This window comes from Euprymna scolopes, chromosome 42, assembly GCF_053919585.1.
Source record: "Euprymna scolopes isolate OS-2025 chromosome 42, ASM5391958v1, whole genome shotgun sequence".
Lineage (NCBI taxonomy): Eukaryota > Metazoa > Mollusca > Cephalopoda > Sepiida > Sepiolidae > Euprymna > Euprymna scolopes.
In genome coordinates, this window is record NC_136523.1 from 68,891,000 (window position 1) to 68,914,031 (window position 23,032).

General features: G+C 35.2%; 1 protein-coding gene across 1 annotated transcript in view; it reads left to right on the forward strand.

Annotated features, from left to right (window-relative positions):
* Positions 1-21,545, forward strand: part of LOC145267127 (THO complex subunit 3-like) — a 53,991-nt gene extending 32,446 nt beyond the window's left edge. The window contains exons 3-6 of the mRNA XM_080123164.1: positions 963-1,167; positions 6,878-7,039; positions 18,490-18,590; positions 21,254-21,545. Of these exons, the coding sequence (XP_079979290.1) occupies positions 963-1,167; positions 6,878-7,039; positions 18,490-18,590; positions 21,254-21,411 (626 nt within the window). The 3' untranslated portion in view covers positions 21,412-21,545. The remainder of the gene's footprint in view (positions 1-962; positions 1,168-6,877; positions 7,040-18,489; positions 18,591-21,253) is intronic.
* The last annotated feature ends 1,487 nt before the right edge of the window (positions 21,546-23,032 follow it).

The following is a 23,032-nucleotide window of genomic DNA, read 5'->3' on the forward strand; positions in this document are numbered from 1 at the left end:
AAAACAAAAAAAAACAGTTTTAGTAGGAAAGTAGGCTTGAACCGCGAACCTTTGACGTGGAGGTGGAAACGAAATGGGAAAAAAACCCTGGGACCTAACCATCTCGACCACGAGAGAAGAGGAATGAAAAACATCTTAATTTAACGTTTATAAAATGAAATTGACAGGTGCAAGAAACTTAAGTCGCGTGATGTTTGACCTTGAAACATGACGTGGCTGTAAGCCAGTTTTCGCTTGTTTTATACTGAAAAGCGAAAGAAACACGCAGTGATCGAAATATCTGGAAAAAATAGCGCAGGAAAGTCGGGCAAATTAAATACACACACGATCCCCGTTCTTAAGTTGTAGATATTATCATGTAGACGTGATATAAAAAGTTTTAAGAAGAAGCGAGCCGAGCGAGAAGGCCAACGAAAAAAGCCTTTTGCAGACATACACAAAAAGTGAACATACATACATACATTTTCGCTTTTATATATATAGATGATTTGACGTGTGAAATATAAGCAATTTGTGCATAAAACTATAAAAATATTAGCTATTTCTATATTTTAACTTAATGAAAAATTTAAATTATAATAAGTATGCTGTTTGGTAAGCTAATAATAAAAAATACTAAACTGGAAAGTAAACATTAAAAATGTCCAAACATTTGTTTCTAATGTTATTTTTACATAATTTTAATTTTGAATGAGTTTCAAGAAAAAAAAGTCTCCAAGAACTGACATCGATAACGACATCAGATCAAAAATGCTATAGTTAGTTTGGCTCTTAGATCAATCATGTGACTGTGACTAAGATATCAGGACATATTGCATACATACTTTGCTTTAAATTATATATATGTGTGTGTGTGTGTGTGTGTGTTTCTACACATGTTATTGTAAATTTTCTTTTTTGTTATGTCGCTAGATAACTCGTTAGTTTTAATATCAATTCAAATTGCCCTTCTCTCCTCTCAGGTGAAAATATCAACATCTGTTGGTCTCCAGAAGGCAGCACCATTGCAGTTGGCAACAAAGAAGATCTTGTCACTTTTATAGATGCACGAACACATAGATCTCGCGCTGAGGAACAATTCAAGTTTGAAGTAAATGAAATTTCTTGGAATAACCAAGGTGATCTTTTCTTTCTGACGAGTGGTCAAGGAAGTATACACATTCTCAGGTGAATTTTGTTTTGTTTAAAAAATTTGGATTTCTTAATTAATGAGATGAATATAATGTATAATTTATAAAACTCAAATGATTTTGTAACGATGTATGTAACCCACTGTCCGGTTTACAACATCCGGTTGCGCATGCGCGCATAACCTGCGCACTGAAATATTAACGTTATTTCGAAATTATTATTTAACATGGGAAGAGTGGGGTTTAAAATAACTTAAACGTAATACAGAAATGAACGATGTAAAAAAAGAAGCAGACAGTATTAACAATTGCTTATTTGGATAATTTAAACACAAAAGAACAATTGGGACGACGAAATATTAACGTTATTATTTTGAAATTATTATTTAACATGGGAAGAGTGTGGTTTAAAAATACTTAAACGTAATACAGAAATGAACGATGTAAAAAAAAAAAAAAAAAAAGCAGATATATCAAAATTTGCATTTAACTATAATAAGTATTATGGTATCTGTTCAGTGCACATTTACCTATAAGTATGGCCAACCACTTATAATTCAGTAACTGTAAAAATTTTTTCCAAAATAATCAATTATAATAAACAGAACGACTGATAGAAATCTATCTATATTCTTTTTTCATTTTAATGTACTTTCATTGAAATGTTTCTGTTATGTAAAAAAAAAACTATTTTCTTTACGTCACAAGTGTCACGCTCATACATGAATTCCATAGCTAATATAAAATACTGACCCAACGGGTCACGGATAGTCTAGTCTTTATATAAAGTTAGATATGTATATATATTTCTATGTATACGATTTATTCCTAAACTAATTCCCTGATCATTAGGAATCTTGAAACACAGCTGCTAGATGTAGAGGTGGGTAATGTAGATGTTTAGTTTAATATAGTTTTATTGAAACGGGAGTCGTTTTTATAAATTCAGTTACTGCCATTTTTTTTTTTTTTTTTTTTTTTTTTTTTGCCTCTAATTTTAAGTGTAAGGATTAGACTTCAAGTAATATTTCCTAAATTTCAATTACTCTGGAGTATTTTAAAAGGTTTTTAAAGCTCACATTTTAAAATTCAAATATTTTAGATTTTCATGAAAGTTGATCCATAGTCATTAGATATCAATTAAGCAAGATTCTATGAATTTCAATGTCTTAAGATTCTTTAAAAAAAATTAAGGCTTAAGCCTTTAGATATTTTCTATAATCAAAATCATGTAATGGATAAAAAAAAGACACATGAAAAAAATTTAAATGGCTTAAAATATATCAATAATAGGATGCATAGAAAGAGCTTGATGAGGTAAGACATAATTTTTAAAAAATTTTTGAACTCCAATTAAAATTAAGGAAATTATAACTATTTTTGTGCTTTTTTTACGACCATGTGCATTTCACCAGAATTTTTTACACTATTTTTTCCAGTGAAAATGCTATATCTTTGTAGATCACGCAAGATTAAGCAATTGCGGTGACTTCAATGTCCATAATGTGGAATGGCTGACCCACTCAAATAAAACCGATGACGAGGGGAGGTTTTGTCATGATTTTGCCATTGCCTATGACCTCACTCAGATTGTTCACAACCCTCCCATGTGGCCGATACACCCGGTCAATATGCAAGCTTTCTAGACCTTTTCCTCACAACTTCCCCTGAGCTGTGTTCATGTTCCATTCTATCTCCTCTGGGATCTTCTGACCACTCGGTTGTAGCAGTTAAGATAAAAATGAAATGTAATAAGTCTTCAGACGTTACTCTCCACCGTACTGTATATTGATACTCTTTGGCTGACTGGGATAGCTTCCGTACATTCATATCTGACCTACCTCTGCATTCCATGTTTAAAAAGAATGTATCCTCTCTAGTATCAGACCTGACCGAATGGTTAATTGTAGGCATAGACCGATTCATACCATCCAAAAATTCCAACAAAAACCTAACAGCCAGCCATGGTTCTCCCCTGAATGTGCTGCTGCCATCGCGCACAGAAATCACTTTTTCCATAGCTACCAACGTAATAGATGTACTGAGACTAAAGCTGCTTTCAGGACTGCCAGCAACCACTGTAAAAGAGTAATAAGACATACAAGAGAGCTATATGCTCAGTCTGTTAAATTTAAGGTAGCTGAGCAGCGGCTTGGTTCCCACCAGTTCTGGCAAATAGCAAACAGGATCCTGAACAGAAAGCGTGCGTTCTATCCCAACTATCATCAATGGACCTGAGGTCATCTCGTCAGCATCAGACAAAGCCAGACTATTTGCCAAGAACTTTGCAGCTAATTCTACCCTATGCGACAATGGCCATCAACTCCCTGTATTTCCTCCTATAACAGACAACACGCTAGGTAACATACAAATATCTGTGCATGAGGTCGCCAAGCTAATCAAGAACCTTGATTCCAGTAAAGCAACTGGACCTGATGGCATTCCAGTTATAGTGCTGAAAAAGCTCCAACCAGAACTTGCCCCCATACTTACAAAACTGTTTAAGCGTTGCCTTAAGGAGAAGTGCTTTCCAACACCCTGGAAAACGTCATCAGTATGCCCTGTATTTAAGAATTAAGGTGAAAAGTCATCTCCCTCTCAGTACAGATCAATAAGTCTCCTGTGTGTCATGAGTAAGTTGCTGGAATCCATATTAAATAAAGAAGTAGTCAACCACCTCAACAGAAACAACCTTCTTAGTGACATGCAATATGGTTTCCGTTCTGCAGATGTGCTAACGGTTATATCACATAGGATTAGTGAATCTCTTGACAAAGGTTTCCTTTCCAGGGCAATTGCTCTTGACATATCGAAGGCCTTCGATAAGGTATGGCATAAGAGCCTACTTCACAAGATTTCCAGCTACGGTATTACTGGAAATGTTTTCTCAATCATTAAATCATTTCTCTCTGATAGGTTCATAAGAGTAGTGGTTGATGGGCAGAAATCAGAGGCCCACAGTATTAATGCTGGAGTCCCCCAGGGGTCCATCCTGGGTCCAACTCTCTTCCTGATCTACATCAATGATCTCCCAAAACACATACTTAAATCATTCGTTGACATCTATGCTGGCGACACAACCATCTATGGCAACACATCAAAGGCCGTAAATGACAAAGTTCTCTCTAATTCTCTCTCCTCTGATCTTGAGCGCGTGGTACAATGGGGGAAGAGATGGCTGGTCACTTAATGCATCCAAAACCAAGCTTCTATCTTTACATCATCAACGCTCTGATCCCCATCTGGCATCAATTGAAATGGATGGCTCTCGCCTTGGGGAGGCTCCATGTTTTGACAAGCTTCTGGGTTTGACCTTTACTCCTGATCTGAAATGGAACACGTACATCAAATCTGTTGCCAGGGATGCTGGGAAAATGGTGGGATCCTTCTACTGCTTCAGAAGATATCTCACTACTGATACAATTCTCTATCTGTATAAAAGCCAAGTACGTCCAAGGATGGAGTACTGCTGCCACATCTGGGCAGGAGCTGCTAAAAACAGCTTATCCTGCCTTGACAAAGTACAAAATAGACTTCGTGGTTTAGTGGGGGATGCCCTTTTCTCTTCCCTGCAACCTCTCTCCCACAGAAGAGACGTTGCAAGCCTGTCTTTGTTTTATCATTATTTCCATGGCAGGTGCTCATCTGAGCTCCAATCCCTCGTCCCCCCCTCGCTAATCTTTCATGAGAAACACCCGTCTGGCTGAAACTACTGTCAATAATTTTCCCCACTCTTTATCTGTGCCTAAATCCAAACGTAGATTCCATGAGCAAAGCTTCTTTCTTAGAACTGCACGCCAGTGGAACTCACTGCCGCTTGCCTGTTTCCCACCTGACTACAACTTGGACGTCTTCAAGTCCAACATAAACAAACTCCTGACAAACCGCCCCCTTAAGTAAGACACTCTATCAAAACCCCCAATACTAATGATTACTACAATACTATCTCATTGATTACTGTACACGCAATAACCCTTATCCCTGAGTGGCCTTCGGGCCTTGTTAAGTGGTGACCCCCATGTAAAAAAAAAAAAAAAAAAAAAAAAATTAAATTTGCTATACAAGTATATTTTTGTGCAAGGAATTACGTTTTCAAATAATTTGCAGTAAATGTACATAAATATGCTGCAATTCCTTCAAAATGCTATGTATCCATCAAAAGAAAAGAAGTTAGAAAAGTCAAAGTTTAATTGTTATGCATTTTATTTACAAAAAACTAAAATCTAAATCTAGGACCATTTAAAAATGAATATATTACAATATTTCCTTGGTATTATTGTAGACTAACACCTTCCATTAACCCCTTCCCATATCTGACCACCTCTCCAAAGTATGTGATTCTACTTTTTTTTTTGGCAATTACGTGTGAATACTTTGAAAAACTTTAATGAAAGATAAACAAAATTTATTTTAGAATTTAATGTAAAATGATTCTCCATTTTAGGGCATTTAACCATTTTTCTATGGGAGATAAATCCTGTGCTTTTTTTTTTTTTTTTTTTTTTTTTGTGGAGGTTTAAGAGGGTCTTTGTGCAAATTGTGGGAGAATGGGAAAGCTTGCTACTCTGATTTTGGTAAGGCTAAGGGAAATTATGTGTGAACATTCTGGAGAGTTGAAGGAAAGATTTTATTAAATTTTAGAATTTAGAATGGAGGTTAGTTTCACAAAAATTCAATGTAAAAATAATTCATCATTTCAAGGCTATTCTAGTGTTTTAACCAATTTATTTTTATGGGAGATAATATGCATTTTCCTTTAAGGAAGTATCTTTATTCATTTATTTATTTTTAGACGCTTATATGTAGGTTTCAGAGGAATTTTGTTTGGTGGGGAGCTTGCCACTCGGACAGTGTTATTGTTAGGACTAAAGAAGATTTTAGGAGGAGGCTTGCACCTCATACCTAAGATTAGAGGTAGGATTAAGAGAGTTTTTTTGTTTTTTTTTTAAGATAGCATTTGATATTTACAGTTAGTGGTTCAAAATTATTGACTTTTGAAAATGTTATGCCTTAGATTTTGAACATCAAATTACTTTTAAATTTGTAAACTTAGGTAAATGAGGACATGAAACTTTATAAGAATAAAGAGAGACAGACAAAAATAAATTCATTTTAAAACAAGTGAATTCACTCTAACAGAAAACGTGACGTTTGGAAAAATATCAAGTATTTTTTGCCCACCTATTTAAATATCAAAAACAATTTTTGCGAAAACTGACAAATTGTTCACAAATTTTGAATGATTTCAACTATTATTCTCACTTATATTTCTTGTCCTTTTTCTACCGAGTGACACATTATTTTGTTTGTAAACTTTCCAGTTTAAGATGTTTTTTATTTCTTAACTTCATTAGAAACTGAGCACCCCCCCCCCTACAAATATTTAAATATTGGTATTTTTTTATTTATATTTAATTTTTTGATAATCTGGTAGATTTGATAAACTAAAAAAATTGTAAAAAAGACGAAAATAAAAAATGGGTTGGGAGTGGTGTGCCACTCGTATACGTGAACAAAAAAAATCATATTTCACATTTTTTATTGTTTTATGATAATTAATTTGAAAGGATACTCATGTCTGAAGAAAACTGGTATTTTGAGTACTGAAAGTGCTTTGGTTTTTAAAGTATGACTATTTTCGTAGAACCCCCTTGAAATCTGTGATTACCGAAAGCGTTTTATCGTCCGTGTTTATTGCAATAAAATTTGCTCAAATTTTCCAAAAAATTTTTCGTGTTTTTTATTAGCTACCCAGATTTGAAATTACAGTATGTCTTGAATGCTCACCCTGCCAACTGCATCTGTATTGAATTTGACCCAAAAGGAACCTACTTTGCCACAGGTAGTGCTGATGCACTGGTCAGTTTATGGGATGTTGACCAACTTGTTTGTGTTAGAACATTTTCAAGGTAAGTAAAAAAAAATTTCTTTCTGTCATGCTGGACCAGTCATCAGCAAAATGTGATCAGTGTGGCTTTCTCGGTGGTTTTTTTAATTTTACATAGAAAATAACATTCAAAATTTCTTTATCTTCTTGCATCACCCACAAACATTTGCAAAAACTATGAAGAAAGCAGTGAAATAATAGGTAGCTTGAGAAATAATCAGTTTCTATGCAAGAAGTGTAAGACAATAGAGTTGGATGAGAACTGTGGAGAAAGTATATTCGGAAGATGTGGATATTGAGGTTGTCGTGGTTGCCGCACGCCTAGGAGTTGGTACAGATGTGATATCAACAGGTATGAATGGATTAAATTCAGAGAACTTTGCCATTACTGGTGCATTTACTACTCTCACTCTTAGACAAGGTCCAAAAAGGAATTGCAAATCTAATAGGTCCCACACTGTCGGCCAAATTCCAACCTCTGCCCCATCGCCACAATGTCACGTCTTTCTGCCTTTTTTGCAAGCACTTTAATGGGATGTGCTCAACGCTTTTGCTTCCTCAATATACCCCTGACTAACCCAACAAGGATCAAAATCCCACCCCTTCACTGTTGAGATCCCTAGATGCTGAAAAGCCTTCTACTCTAATAGTTTCTTCCATCAGACTGATAGACTTCAGAATTCCCTCCCAGTTTCCTGCTTCCCTTACTGTACTAACATGCAAAAATTTAAATATAACACAGGCATTTCACTACTGAACTCTCCACAGTCCTCTGTTAGACACAATCCTAAATAGTAGTCCCTTACGTTCTATGTGGCAATTTGTCTTATTTGGAGTAAAAAAAAAAACAAAAAAAACTAACTAGCAAAGCTTTACCACTGTCGACTAAAGGAAGAGACCATCAGACATGTGTTTGCAGTGTGATCTACGGAAGTGAAACTTACCAGGTAAGAGTTGAACGTATGTGTTGCATGGGAGAAATGATATGAGAATGATTCTATGTATGTGTAAAGACAATCTCTCAGAGGAAAATTAAATCTGACGAGTATATGGAGATATGTACAGAACAGGAGATTTTGTTGGTTTGGTCACATTGAAAGTATGGATGAGATTGCTTGAAATTAGTATATGTAAAGCAATTGAGGTCAGGAAGTGATAATGATAGACTTGACAGAAAGAAGGATAAATAAAGACTTGTCCAGAGACAAGGTTACATTAGAGTCAATTTCTAAAAACCATTCAACACATTCTAACATGTAAAACAGACATTAAACCAAATATGATGATTCATTCATGTAAAATACTTCATTGTCAATTCTCAGCTATAACAGTGGAAATGTCTGTGTACATTTCCCTACCAAATAACTCTGTCAATTTTCAGTCCAGAGACTTGAGATTTGGGAAAATCTTTTTAATCGGTTTTTAGCCAGAAATTTGGCTGTCAAGGGGTCAAAGTTCAATGATTAGATGTCTGAAAACTCTGTCAAACTCCTCTGCCAATTTTGGGTCTAAATACTTGAAATTTTAAATGTATGTTACTTGGACATGGATCAAACATTTTAATTTGATTTGAGCCCCAAAAAATAAATGTTAAGAGGTCAAAATTGGGGTCAAAGTTTTAAAAAAATTGACCTCTGCTGTCTCTACCAAATTACTCAGCCAATTTCTGGTCTAAACATTTGAAATTTTACATAAAGGGTATTCAGTGATAGGGCAAGCTTTTTAATCGGTTTGGGTAAAAAATTTGAGCTGCCAAGGGGTCAAAGTTCAAAAGATTTGACTGTTACGGTGTCTAGCAAACCATTCGGCCAATTTTGGGTCTAAACATTTGAAATTTATACATAACGGGTATTCAGACATGCGGCAAGCATTTTATGGGGCAAAAGTTTGGCTACCAAAAGGTCAAAGTTGAAAGAGTTGACTTTTGCAGATTCTTTCTCCGCCAATTTCAAGTCTTCAGACTCAAAGAGTCTGAAGACTTGAAATTTTAGATGTAGGTAACTTGGATTTGTATTTTGATTTGAGACCAAAATAATAAATGTTAAGGGGTCAAAATTGGGATCCAATTTATAAAAAATTGACCTCTGCGGTCTCTACGAAATTACTTGAAATTTTACATAAAGTGTATTCACACATAGGGCAAATTATGAACAGTACAAAGGGCCCAAGCAAAGCCGGGCTAAACTGCTAGTATTTGATATAACAATTTGTGATCGTTCAGCAACATTGAACACACATTAATCATAGAATTGGCAGTTTTTTAAATGAAAAATTGAAGAAAATTGTCAAAAAAAAAATATTTGTTGAAGAAAATAATAAATCAATGTTTTGAATTTCCATTTTTGTTAAATTTAATATAAAACAGCATTTTATGTTTTAAGAATTTTGATTTTCTAAATTAAAAATTATCAATTTTATATTCTCACATGTATTAGAAAGTTTGAAGAAATTTACTTCCAAAGTAGGTTTATTTATCCCTTTTTCTCTCAAGTTCATTTTTATCAATTCCTTCCATGTTTTTCTTGGTATTCCTCTATGAATTTGATTTGCTAACTGTTCAACATCTACCCAAGAACTCTCATCTGTTCTTTCAACATGACCATATCATCACTCTGTTCTGCCCTCAGCTCTCTACACTGTTCAGATTTAATCTTCCTTTGAATTCACCAGATCTAAGTCTGTCTTTAAAACTCGCATTATATATTCATCTTATCATTCTCATAATATTCATACTTTAAAATATTCATACTTTAAAAAGAAAATTTTTTTTTTCATACTTTAAAAAAAAATTTTTTTTTTTTTTTCATACTTTTAAAAAAAAAAAATTTTTTTTTGTATCTTTCTTGTTTCTCATCCGTTTTGACTTTGTATATTGTTTTTCTTGCTTCTTATCTCTTTGCCTTCAAGATGCAGGTTGGCAGTGGTCCACTTTTTTAACCACTCTTCTTTAAAAAGCAAATCAAATCCCAAAAGTAGTAGGATGAATTCGTAAATGAACGTTTTTTTTTCTTTTTTTTGTCAATGGTTGGAAATTTTATCTAGAGAATTATATGAATTATATTCTGTTATTCTGAATTTAACATTTCAAATAAAATTGGTTTAAGGCAATCCAATCTCCATTCACATCATCAAACCATAATAAATACAAAGCTTCTTGTTTGTGTTTTTTGGGGAAATTTCTTAAGCATTGCATGTTTTAGTTGGATTATTTACCCTACCAATGAGATGATTTTTTTTTTTTTTTACACATAAAAGCATTAATTTGAATATGAGAGGAGTATCTGCGTTAATAAGGATGAATTGTGGAGGACGATGAGTTAAGTGTTTGGTAGTTAAGAGTTGGTACAAATTAAGATGTCGGTGTAAAGGAGTGCTGTCAAATCAATTTCTGAGATTATTTTTTTGAGAATTGGCGTTATGTTATGGAGAAGTTTTAATTATGATTTGAGAGTCAGACTTTTCTTTTTTTGTGTCGGCAAGAATATGAAGAGCTAGTTGACTGTATGAAGGGCTAGTTGTATATTTTAAAAATATAATGCCATTAATTTGCATATAAGAGAGACATTCATAAGGACGAATTGCAGAAAACAGTGAGTCGAGTGTTTGGCAATATAAGAGAGAATATAAGTTGATATGAATTATGTGAAAAGGAGTGCTGTCAATTTCTATTTTATTTACACACACGAATAGTAGTTAACGAGTAAATACACATAATTTTAATTTATATATTTTTATTTTAGATTGTTTATTTACATTTTTAAACGTTTAACCTAACTATGATAGCTTAAAACTTTATAAATAACTGATTAAATTCAATATTTAAAACATTTTTCAGCTTTGAAAGTAATGTTTTCAGCATTTAAAAATATTGGTAGCTAACCACAACTTTTCTTCTTTAAACTTTATGTACTGATTCTTTACTTCGAGAAAAAATTGTTTTTCTTGCATGAATTTACAATTTTTATTTAATTGTAGATTTTGTTTTATTTTAATTTTAACATTTCTTTGGTTGGAAAAAATATGAAAAAACAATGAATTACTTCCCTTTCTTTTTTTAATATGCATCCAGGAATGATTAGCTGGAAAGCTGTAGAGTATTTATGTAGCATTTATTTAAAATAAAATTGTTTTGTCTTTTACCTCAGCAACTTTTATAATTGAAAATCTAAATGTCTTTCAATATATTAGAATAAAATATCAATTTTATAAAAAATTTAATGCAAAAATGACTTTTTATAAATTAACTAACCTCATCATATGTCTAACGTATTCTTATTCAATAGTATTAGTCATCTGTAAAGTTTTTTTTAAACTCTTGTCATCTATAAGAATCCCATCTTCTGAACTCTGCATCAATTTCTGAATCCATATGGCTAGCTTTGTACTAAAGATTTTTTCTATTCAAAATGTTATATCTCTACCCACAGTCTAAAAATAAAAAATATGCATAAAGAACTGTAACTAAAAAATGGAAACTGAATTAGAAATAAATAATAATGAATTGAAATATCATTTTGTAAATTAATATGCAAATTACTTTAGTAATTCAATCACATGAGCATGTTGAAGTTTTGTTTTAAATATAAATTTAAGGTTTTAATGTCATCAGTGTGGTAAATAGCTGATCTTTATCTAAAAACAAAATCAGAATATGAAATGCCAAACATATTTGCCACTTTATGGAAATTAAGTCATCAATACCAAATTTTAAACATCAATGCTGTTTTGCTTTTTTGTTCTGAGAGTTGGAAAGTGATGTACATCAAACCTGCATAAGCATTTCTTTTTTTTTTTTTTTTTTAGTTCCATTTGTTTGAATGAATGCTAAACATTTTTTTTTTTTTTTTTTTGGTTCCATTTGTTTGAATGAATGCTAAACATTTTTTTTTTTTTTTGGTTCCATTTGTTTGAATGAATGCTAAACATTTTTTTTTTTTTGGTTCCATTTGTTTGAATGAATGCTAAACATTTTTTTTTTATTCCATTTGTTTGAATGAATGCTAAACATTTTTTTTTTTTTTTTGGTTCCATTTGTTTGAATGAATGCTAAACATTTTTTTTTTTTTTTTGGTTCCATTTGTTTGAATGAATTCTAAACATTTTTTTTTTTTTGGTTCCATTTGTTTGAATGAATGCTAAACTTTTTTTTTTTTTTTGGTTCCATTTGTTTGAATGAATGCTAAACACAAAATATTAAGTGTAAAACAGGATTGAATTTTAGTGCAAGTAAATGTAATGCGAATAACCCGTCGCGTGATTAGACATTAAACAAATTATAATCTTTGTAGTAACAAGGATGTGGGTCAAGGTAAAGTTGCATTTTGAAATACGACTGTGATTGTTTTGATTATTGCAGAGTTATAAAAAAAAATCGAAATTGAAATACGACTGATTGTTTCGATTATTGCAAAGTTATAAAAAATCTAAATATTGTTTTTCTTCGATTTATCTTAATTTAGGAATTTGTGAAGGAAAACAATTTTTAGGATAGTGATCACCGATTGAGATAGGGGAACAGCAGAGCCAGAGATCGAATTAAGATGTGCTTCTTTTTGCTCCCTTCAGCAGGGGTTGTATATGTGAAGCTGAGTGTACCAATAGAATATCTGTGTTTTTCCATAATAAAATCTTTTTTTCTTCTTGGTCTGAAATAGAACATCTTTTGCATTTTGGAACCAGGAAAAGAATAACACATAAGGTGTGATTAAAAGTGACAAAAATTAGGGTGAAATAAGGATCGAGTGAAGTTGAGGCACCCCAGGGAGGAACAATGAAAAAAACACATTTTCTCTTATTTTTTGCTTTTATTACTTATGATAAATTTTAGATTTTTATAGCAAAATATTTATAGAAAGTAATTTTGAATACAATCCCGTATTTTCTTTTTAAATTACTTTTCCAGATTGTGTGACACTGTCTCTGCATAACATCTATTTATTTAATTGGTCCGTGACAAAATTAGGATTGGACCTTGTAATTCACTCTCGTTCACCTGTTCGTTTGTTTGCACTTTTCTCAATTGGATTTTTTTTAAAATTTTGCACAAATATTAGTCATGGTGAAAGTAAACTTTTGTCAGAACAATTTATTCACTCGTGGAAGGAGACCCTGCATGCTCAACTTGTTTTTTTTAATATTTGTTTATATATTTTTTTAATATTTGTTTATATATTTTTTTAATATTTGTTTATATATTTTTTTAAATATTTGTTTATATATTTTTTTAATATTTGTTTATATATTTTTTTAAATATTTGTTTATATATTTTTTTAATATTTGTTTATATATTTTTTTAAATATTTGTTTATATATTTTTTTAATATTTGTTTATATATTTTTTTAAATATTTGTTTATATATTTTTTTAATATTTGTTTATATATTTTACTTAAATAAAAAATTCTGTAAATAAAACATTTAAAACATGTATTTTTATAAATCTCCAAAGTTTCACAAACAAAATGGTTTCTAAATAAAACTGTTTTTCTTTAATTTAAAAATGTGGATATAACATGCCTATAAATCCCTATAAATAAAACTGTATATTTTTTAGGCTTTTAGTAAAACTTTTTATAAATATAATTTTTTTTTTTAATATATAATATTATTTTATTCATAATTCAATCAGAAGCTTAGATAGATATATATCTATAAAAGTGAAAGTGTCTGTGTGTGTACATTTCCCTACACAATAATGTAGTACTTATCAACAAAACAAACGCCCACGTGTTTGTGCCTTGTATAGGCATGCGCGACAACAAAACTTGGGTTTTTATAAGCGGAAGTCTCGAGGTTGTCAGGAATCTACAGGCACATGCGCAAGAGAAGGGATTGAGATAGTGGTATAAAAGGCAGGTCGAGTGAGAAGGTTGTGGTTGTTGTTGTCATTGGACGTTACAGTGACGCGTGCGTTAGCAGGTGATTAAGAGGCTGTTTTTTTTGTGTGTCAAGTCGTGCACCTCGGTGAAGGTGAAGGTCATAAGCTATTTCGGCTATTTCATTTTGTCTCTTTTCCTGGACAACTATGGCTGGGGCAAAGTTTGATTTAAAACTGATACCCGAATTCAACGGATCCACTTCTGTTGTCGACCTGCAACCTCTGTGAAGTAAAGGGGGTGCATACCGTGATTCCCCTGAGATTAGCTAGAGGCGCCCTAAGTGTATATCAGCAACTTAGTGCCGTGGAGAAGGCTGATGTTACCTGTATAAAAAATGCTTTATACAAGGCATTTGCCATGGATCCCTGCACAGCCTACGAAACATTTGCCTCTAGGAAGCTCATGCCAGGAGAAACCGTGGATGTCTTCTTCGCGAAGCTGAAGAAACTTGCAGTTCTATTTGGCAATGGAGTGTTAGAGCAAACACTGGCGTATGCGTTTGTGGCCGGCCTTCCCACCCATGTTAAGCAACTGTTGAGGGCTTCCACCAGCATATCTGTAACGCCCATGGAACATTTGTTAGCCATTATCAGAGATGAGGAGGACCTGAGGGAACCGGTTGTAATGATGGCGCAGGCAGCCAAGACTAATGCTGAAAAGAGTCCCAGTTTAAGACCCACGACCAATGAGAGATGTTTCTGCTGCGGCCAGCGAGGCCATTTCGCAATAAATTATACTAACAAGGGGCGGGGGCGCTCGCGCTGTTTCCAATGTGGTAGTTATAGACATTTATCCCAAAATTGTGCAGGAAATGCAGCAGGGGCAGGACGTCAGCGCCGCCCTGTTCCCCGGACAAGATTTAATTGAGGCGCAACCGACAATAAATGTGTACGTGGACCTTGTTCAGCTCTTCTCGACTCCGGGTGCTCACACACCATCATGAGTGCCAAGTTGTGTGGAAACTGGACAAAGCAGAACATCAAAGTAACCACAATAGGTGGCAATACGCAAGCTTGCTGTGGAGCCGGAACTGTCAAAGTCCACACAGACTCTGGTGTGGCCGCGGACATTAATGTGCTGGTGATGCGAGGGGATTTGCTGGGATTCGATGTACTGTTGGGATATGATGCTATTAAGGCACTGGGGGGAGTGGTTATCGGAAGAGATGGGACTGTGCGATTTTTGGAAACCCCAGTGTGTGCTGCAGTTCAGATTGATCGACCTGATTTTAAGGTGGACTACGACCCTCACCAAAAAGCATGGACTGCATCGTGGAAGTGGACAGAAGGAAGGGCACCAACCGAACTCAAGAATAGCATTGCAGAGTACTCGATACCCGACAAGGCCCGTAATGAATACGAGAAGGAACTTGAGGCATGGATCCAGGATGGATGGCTGATCCCCTACCCCAACAAGCTGGGACCACCCAAGGGTCTGTTTCCCTTAATGGCGGTAGTCCAGCATAACAAATCAAAAGTTTGTCCAGTGCTGGACTATCGTGAACTTAATAGATACATTGAGACGTACACTGCCGATGCTGACGTGTGCGCCAGCAAGCTGAGAGAATGGCACCAGAAGGGCTCCAATGTGTCTATAGTAGACTTGCGGAAGGCTTATTTGCAGGTGCGAATGGATGAGACATTGTGGCCGTTCCAGACAATGTGGTTCCGGGGTCAGAGATACTGCCTTACTCGACTTGGCTTTGGGCTGAATGTGGCACCGCAAATCATGAAGACCATCGTAAATGCAGTGTTGTCCCAGAAAAAGACCACTGAGGACGCAACATCGGCCTATATTGACGATGTGTACATCAATGAAGACGTACAATCTGCGTCACACGTCAGAGAAAAGTTAGCTCAATTCGGGTTGGAGTGCAAGGATCCCGAACATCTGAGGGATGGAGCACGGGTATTAGGATTGGACGTTTGCGGGAAAGACGGTACCTTACGATGGAGGCGTAGCAGTGAGATTCCAAACATCCCTGATGTTATTACGCGGCGGACTATTTTTTCCTTGTGTGTGAAACTTATTGGTCACTTACCAGCGTGTGGCTGGCTCCGAGCAGCTGTGGGCGTTATCAAACGCAGGGCAAGTTTAGTAACTACAGGTTGGGATGATGTATCTGATGACGACAGAAACCCTAGAGAGAGTTAACAAGGAAGACCCTGCCCGTGGAGAATGGTGTGTCGATGGGGACACTGTGAATGTGTGCGTTGACGCTAGTTCTTCGACATTGGGAGTGTTATTGGAGCAACGTGGAAATGTAATTGAAGATGCGTGCTGGCTGCGACCCGTGAATGATGCTCAACACATCAACCTGGCGGAACTGGATGCTGTTGTGAAGGGTTTAAATCTGGCACTGCAATGACAGTCAAAGAAGTTACACTTGTACACGGATTCTCTCTGCGTCTATCACTGGGTGTCCGACACTCTTTCGGGACGAACGAGAGTCTGCACTAAGGCAGCCAGTGAGATGTTAATCCGGCGGAGGCTAAACACCCTGAAGAGTCTGGTATCAGAGTATGACCTGTTGGTGAGTGTAACGCTCGTGGCATCACACTGTAATCGTGCAGACCAACTAACCCGTGTGCCTCACAAATGAAGACAGGCGTGGAGTTCGCTGCTTGATCTTGCGCAGTTGGCGCGATTAGCTCATGCCAAATACAAAGAATTCATGTGCAGAGTGGACATCCAGGTATCAAAAGAACTTTGTATTTTGCGAGGCGTGTGGACCCGGCAGTGACAAGGGCGGATGTCAGGCAGATCATCAAGCACTGTAAGGCATGCCAGTCTATCGATCCTGCACCTGAGCAATGGCAGAAGGGGCGATTGGATGTTGAGCATGTGAGATTAGCGATGGATATTACCCATTACAGTGGTAAGCCCTTTCTAACCCTTATCGACTGTGGACCCACTCGTTTTGCGGTGTGGCGGCAAATGACCAGGCAGGACTCAGCGAATGTTGTCCGCCAACTGTCATCTATCTTTTCTGAGCGAGGTGCGCCGGAAGAGATTGATGGACAATGATGCTGCTTTTTGTAGCCACCAAGTTTGGCAGTTGTTGAATGAGTGGGGTGTCCGACTACGACTGCGATGTGCTCATGTGCCATCAGGGAATGGCATTGCTGAGAGGAGCCATCGCAGCATCAAGAGAATTGCTGCCAGAAAGCAATGCACCATTACGGAGGCCACGTATTGGTATAACATCACACCAAAGGATGGGAAGACACTAACAAAAGCACCGGCCAATGCCATACACAAATACCGTGTTAGGATAAAGGGCATTGACACTGTCCAGCCAATCGACGAGGAGAGTCATGACAAATACAAGGTAGGGGATCCAGTTTGGGTTAGACCCCCTGGAAACCGGTGCACCACCAAGTTCAAGCAAGGACGAATATCTGGAATGGTCAGCCAGCAGTCGGTCCTTGTTGATGGAACCCCACACCATGTGCGCGATCTTCGCCCAGCTAGTGAAGTACATCCCACAACTACAGAGAGCGATGAATCATCAGATGATGAGCTGCTGATGAGTGAGGTCACCGAGCAAGAGAGTGGTAGTTGTAGTTCGTCTGATCAGGCAGAACCAGAACCACACCCAGAACCAGTACCTGAATCCGAGATTGTAAATACCACCCTTCGCAGAAGCCAGCGAACTAAGAGGCCACCCCCGGAGTGCACTCTATGTGATCATCAGATCAGGGGGAGTGTAGTACTTACCAACACAACAAACGCCCACGTGTTTGTGCCTTGTATAGGCATGCGCGACAACAAAACTTGGGTTTTTATAAGCGGAAGTCTCGAGGTTGTCGGGAATCTACAGGCGCATGCGCAAGAGAAGGGATTGAGATAGTGGTATAAAAGGCAGGTCGAGTGAGAAGGTTGTGGCTGTTGTTGTCATTGGACGTTACAGTGACGCGTGCGTTAGCAGGTGATTAAGAGGCTGTTTTTTTTTTTTTGTGTGTCAAGTCGCGCACCTTGGTGAAGATCATATAAGTCGTGCACCTCAGTGAAGGTGAAGGTCATAAATAACTCTGTCAATTTTAAGTCTACAGACTCAAAATTTGATATACAGGGTACATCGATTTGGGAAAATCAATGTGATCGATTTTCGGCCAGAAATTTGGCGATTAAGGGGTCAGAGTTCAATGATTTGACCTTTGAGAAGTTTACCAAACTCTTCTGACAATTTTGGGTCTAAACACTTGAAATTTTAGATATAGGTTCATTGGACATGGATCTAACTTAATAACTTAATTTGAGCCTATAACAAATTTTAAGGGGTCATAATAGGGGTCAAAGTTTTAAAAAATTAACCACTTTTTTTTTGCTCAACATACATCTCCAAATACCCTGGCAACGCTGGGCACCCATGCTAGTATATATATATATATATATATATATATATATATATATATAAATAAATAAAGCCGTGTTAATGCAAAATGTGTACTTTTATTTATCTATTCTTTGGTGCCTCAATTTTAGGATCAAATATGATCCTAAAATAAATGCTAATTTTAACAAAGACAGATTCATTGAGAATAATGAATTCTTGTTTTTAACTTCATTTTTGTCTTGCGGTTTGTTTTAGGCTTGATTGGCCAGTGCGGACTTTGAGTTTCAGTTTTGATGGTAAAATGTTGGCAACTGCCTCTGAGGATCTTGTCATTGATATCGCGGAAGTTGAAACAGGTGAGTAAAATCCTTTATTCACGTTCTTTCACCATATTATCAATTATTTTTATTAGTATATCACTCCTTCACCCTTCTCCCCAAAAAGAAGGTAATCCCTGGGATGGTGGTATTATGACAAACATACTCCACAGTGCCCCCTTTTCCCACAAGAGAAGGTCTACTAAGATGGTCCCATCCTGAATCAAACATTAAAAAGTAAAAGTAATATAGTTTCCGCTTCAGACATATGGATACCAAATTTCTATCAGCAATAGATAGCATTTTTAAATAAAAATCATTTTTTAAAGGAGAAAAAAATAAAACGCTTCACAATATGTCTAACTTCTGTTTAGTGTTTAAAGTAATCATCATTATCATTCAGTACTTTCTGCCAACATGTCTCCAGCTGTTCAATCTACTTACGCTAGAACTGGAGAGGGGGGGATGCTAGGAGTCTGTGAAGGTTTGGTGCAAGTCTGTTTCGTTGGTGAAGGAATTCTCACGTAGATGATCATCTAAGGAATGGAAGAAGTGGTAATTGGATGGTGCAAGTTTAAATGAATAAGATGGATGACACAAGTTTCTCACCCAAGTTGTTGTATGGTATCCATAACCACTCATGTGACATGTGGTCTGGCATTATCATGGAGCAAAAGCACACCTTTGTAATTCACCAGTGCTGGTGCAATGCCTATAGCACATGGTTCAATTGCTACCAACAGGTCAGTCATTGGAGACCTATATTCACATATACGTCTCCAATGACTGACCTGTTGGTAGCAGTTTATAATGAACCACTTAACAACCTGTTCACCAGACATGGAATCATAATCTGCACAAGTGTATAAGCGTCTTATGGTGTGAGGTGACAATGCAACACTTGGGAGTTTCCTGCAGGAACCACTTTTCATCACTGGTGAGCGCTTGGTTAAATAAGGATGAAGTACTGTGGCAAAAAAACAGTGATACATAGACTGCCACTTGTACCTTGTGGACCTCTGACAGCGTTTGCGGAATCCACTTGCTCACTTTGTACCTCTTACTTAAGCAGTGCAGGTGAAGTTTGTTTCATCGGAAACGTTCAATTGTCTTGCAAGTTCACAACATGTTAGACTTTTGTCCTTTTCAATGGCTGCCATTCAAGACCTGTGATCATTCATTGTGATCATTTATCACAGATGGACAACTCTCCTGACTTGAATTGGCTTAATAACCATATTTTTATGCATATAATCATAGTGACGTGAAAAGAAGCATTCTATTTATTTTTTAGTAATATTCTTTTATTAACATCAACAATAAACTTGCGCCTCTTCGACATACATGCCTCCAACTAACACGACAAGCAGCAAAATGTTGAGGTTGCTAGATGCTGGAAAGCTTTCTACTCTGTTTCTTCCCTTGAATTGCTAGACTTTGGAATTCCCTCTCTCTTTCCTGCTTTTCTGCTGTACTAACTTGCTGAAATTGAAATGTAATGTGAATAGATCTCTTGCTGCTCAACTTCTCACAGTCTAACGAGACACATTTCAAGTGGCAATATGCCTTGCCTAAGGTTAAAAAAATCTTTGCCTAAGGTTAAAAAAATCTTTGCCTAAGGTTAAAAAAATCTTTGATTAGAATCAAACAATCAAGTCATTAAAATATGCTTTAATTAAATTGTGCATTTTAAAACTCTGTAACAAAAATATTAATGCATTTTTCCATATATTTTTTAACACAATTTAATCTTATTCCCTTAATCATTTATTTTCTTAGAATTTCTGATGAAATGACATGTAATACATTTTGCACTGATTTTTTTTTTTTTTTTTTTTTTTTTTTTTTTTATCATAAAAAAAATGCTGACTTAAAGCAGTCATGAAAAAAAAAGTGATGTAATTTTTAAATGTCAATTTTGGGCAATAAGTAGTCTCTAAAGAGAGAAAGTAGACTGTCAGGTTTATTTTCAGCTGCCTCATAATTCTCACCTCATTTTGTCTTTTATTCCTCACATTCCATGAGCAATGTTTCTGACAAAGAAGGAGAAATTGCAGTTTTTGGATCAGAATCTATCCACTTAACACTTTTTGTTTGCTAGTTTTTGACGTTTATGTATTTTTTTTACCTCCTTACAAGTGGCCTTGTCTGGAGCGATTTCCATAAAACAAAAAAAAAATGTATTTTTTGTATGCTTTGTATTGGTTTTCAGCGTTAAATATGAAATATTGCAAAAGCTCTTTTATTTTTTAATGTACTAGCAGAGGGATATGTGCAAATCGATTTATCCAACCTTTGGAGCTTTGTGCAACATGCCCATACCGCAGGATGCAACACAGAAATGACTCCAATCCAAGCACGTTTAACTAAATAGCAAAGAGTTAAAGTTAGAACTACAACTCTATTGAACCATAGACAATCTACTACATCCGCAGAAATTCCGTGCTAATAGCAGCCCTCAGATGTATTACAAACATTTACGCTGTTGTAAACTCAGTCCCAACTAACAAGCAAGAGTGACATTTATACAATTATTGCATAAAAAACTGGTACAGAAATTTAATAAATATGAATGTTTAAAGATATTAACTTTAAGCAAAGAAACTTTTTCCAAAATGACTTTTTTTCGTATTAAATGGCCCAAAACGAGTTGATATGTCATAAAATTCTTGTCCTTTTAATTTCTTTTTGTATTTTTCTAGGCCAAAAAGTGACAGAAATTCCTTGTGAGACACCAACATTTACAGTCGCATGGCATCCAAAAAGATACCTATTGGCTTTTGCGTGCGACGATAAACATGACCGAGGTGATCGTGACTCTGGCGTTGTCAAAGTTTATGGTTTCCCAAATGACTCTTGATTTAAAATCCAATAAATCTTTGCATAAACAAACAGCAGTTTTACAAATTTCATTTAAATCATTTGCATCATCAAAATCGCATTTTTTTTGTTTTAATTTTTCATAAATAAAAACAAAAAACTTTGGAATTTCAACTTCTGTATTTGTGTTTCTTTATTTTTTTTGCAGTGGAACATATTTTTTTGTTTTGTTTTAAAAATATTGCATCTAAAATCGCAGTATTCCATTTTGAGTTCTGTTTTTCTTTTTCGTTTTTTTGTTTTACAGTTACCACAGATCAAACTGATTTGAAACATCCCAGAATGATTTTTATCACTTGTGATTTTTACTGTGAAAAATATATTTTTTTGAATATCAAATTAAATAACGGAAAATCTAAAAGTGGAACCTAAATGTTTTTCAAATAAAATAGAATATTTTGAAAATATAAAAAATACTTGAGGTCACAAAATTGAAAACGTTTTAAAGTACAAGTTTGTATTTTTTAATTAAAAATAATACTTGTAAATAAATTTAGGCTATTAGTAAAACTTTCAGTAAATACCTCCATTTATTTATTTATTTTTTCTAATAAAAAATCTGCCAAATTTGCAATTTCTGTGTTGTTATTTTTTTAATAATTCAACCGAAAGTTTAATAAAAAAATTAAAAAAAATATTCATCCAAAATTTGTTAATTGCAGAGTGCCTCAAATCTGCCACCGTTTATCAAGGCCATAAGCCACTCAAGAATAAGGGTAGTATTGTATAATTTTTGATTCTAAAAACGATTTTTTCTAAAAAAAAATATTAAACTTAATTTTCCATTGCTGTTATTATTAAGCTACCAGTAAAATTATGATCTGTAGATATACAGTGTAAATTTATTGTACTTATGCCAAAAACAGCAAAACAAAAATGAAATTTTGATTTCTTTCCAGTCCTTTAGCATTGTCAGACCTGACAAGGGTTGGCTAAAAGGTATTTAAAAAAACAAATTTAGTTTTTCAATGAATTAATGTTATGTTGTGGGGGAGGGATGTCTATATGACCGAGTATATACGGTACCAAATTAACGTACGCTTATATTTTCTTTAATTAATGAGCCATATAACTATGTATATTATGTTTGTCTTCATACCTAAATGTCTAACCCTAACCTCTGACTTAGCTAGTCTTTATAGGTGCATGCTTGCGTGTCAACATATATACATGACGACATACCTATTTCTGCTTCTGGGAACCCAGATCATGGGAAAGGTTTAGAAAAGATGACCCAAAAGTTGTCTGCTTCTATTTTCAACTGGTCAGTTACCTGCAGCTGACGGCTGTTCATTTCTGTGGAAGAAACAATGTGATTTATTCTAAAAAGAAAACTAAACTGAATATTGCTACTTGTAATGTAAGGACACTTCTTGATATGAAAGAGTTGATTAATCCAAAGTGAAGAACAACTATTGTTGCCAGAGAATCAGCTAAGTACAATGTGGATATTGCTGCTGTACTGAAACCCGTTTTAGTGATAACGATCAACTTACTGAAAAAGGTGCAGGGTATATGTTTTTCTGGAAAGGCAAATCCAAGGGAGTAAAAAGGGAAGGAGGAGGAGTTGGTTTTACTATCAGTACAGAGATCACATCTCA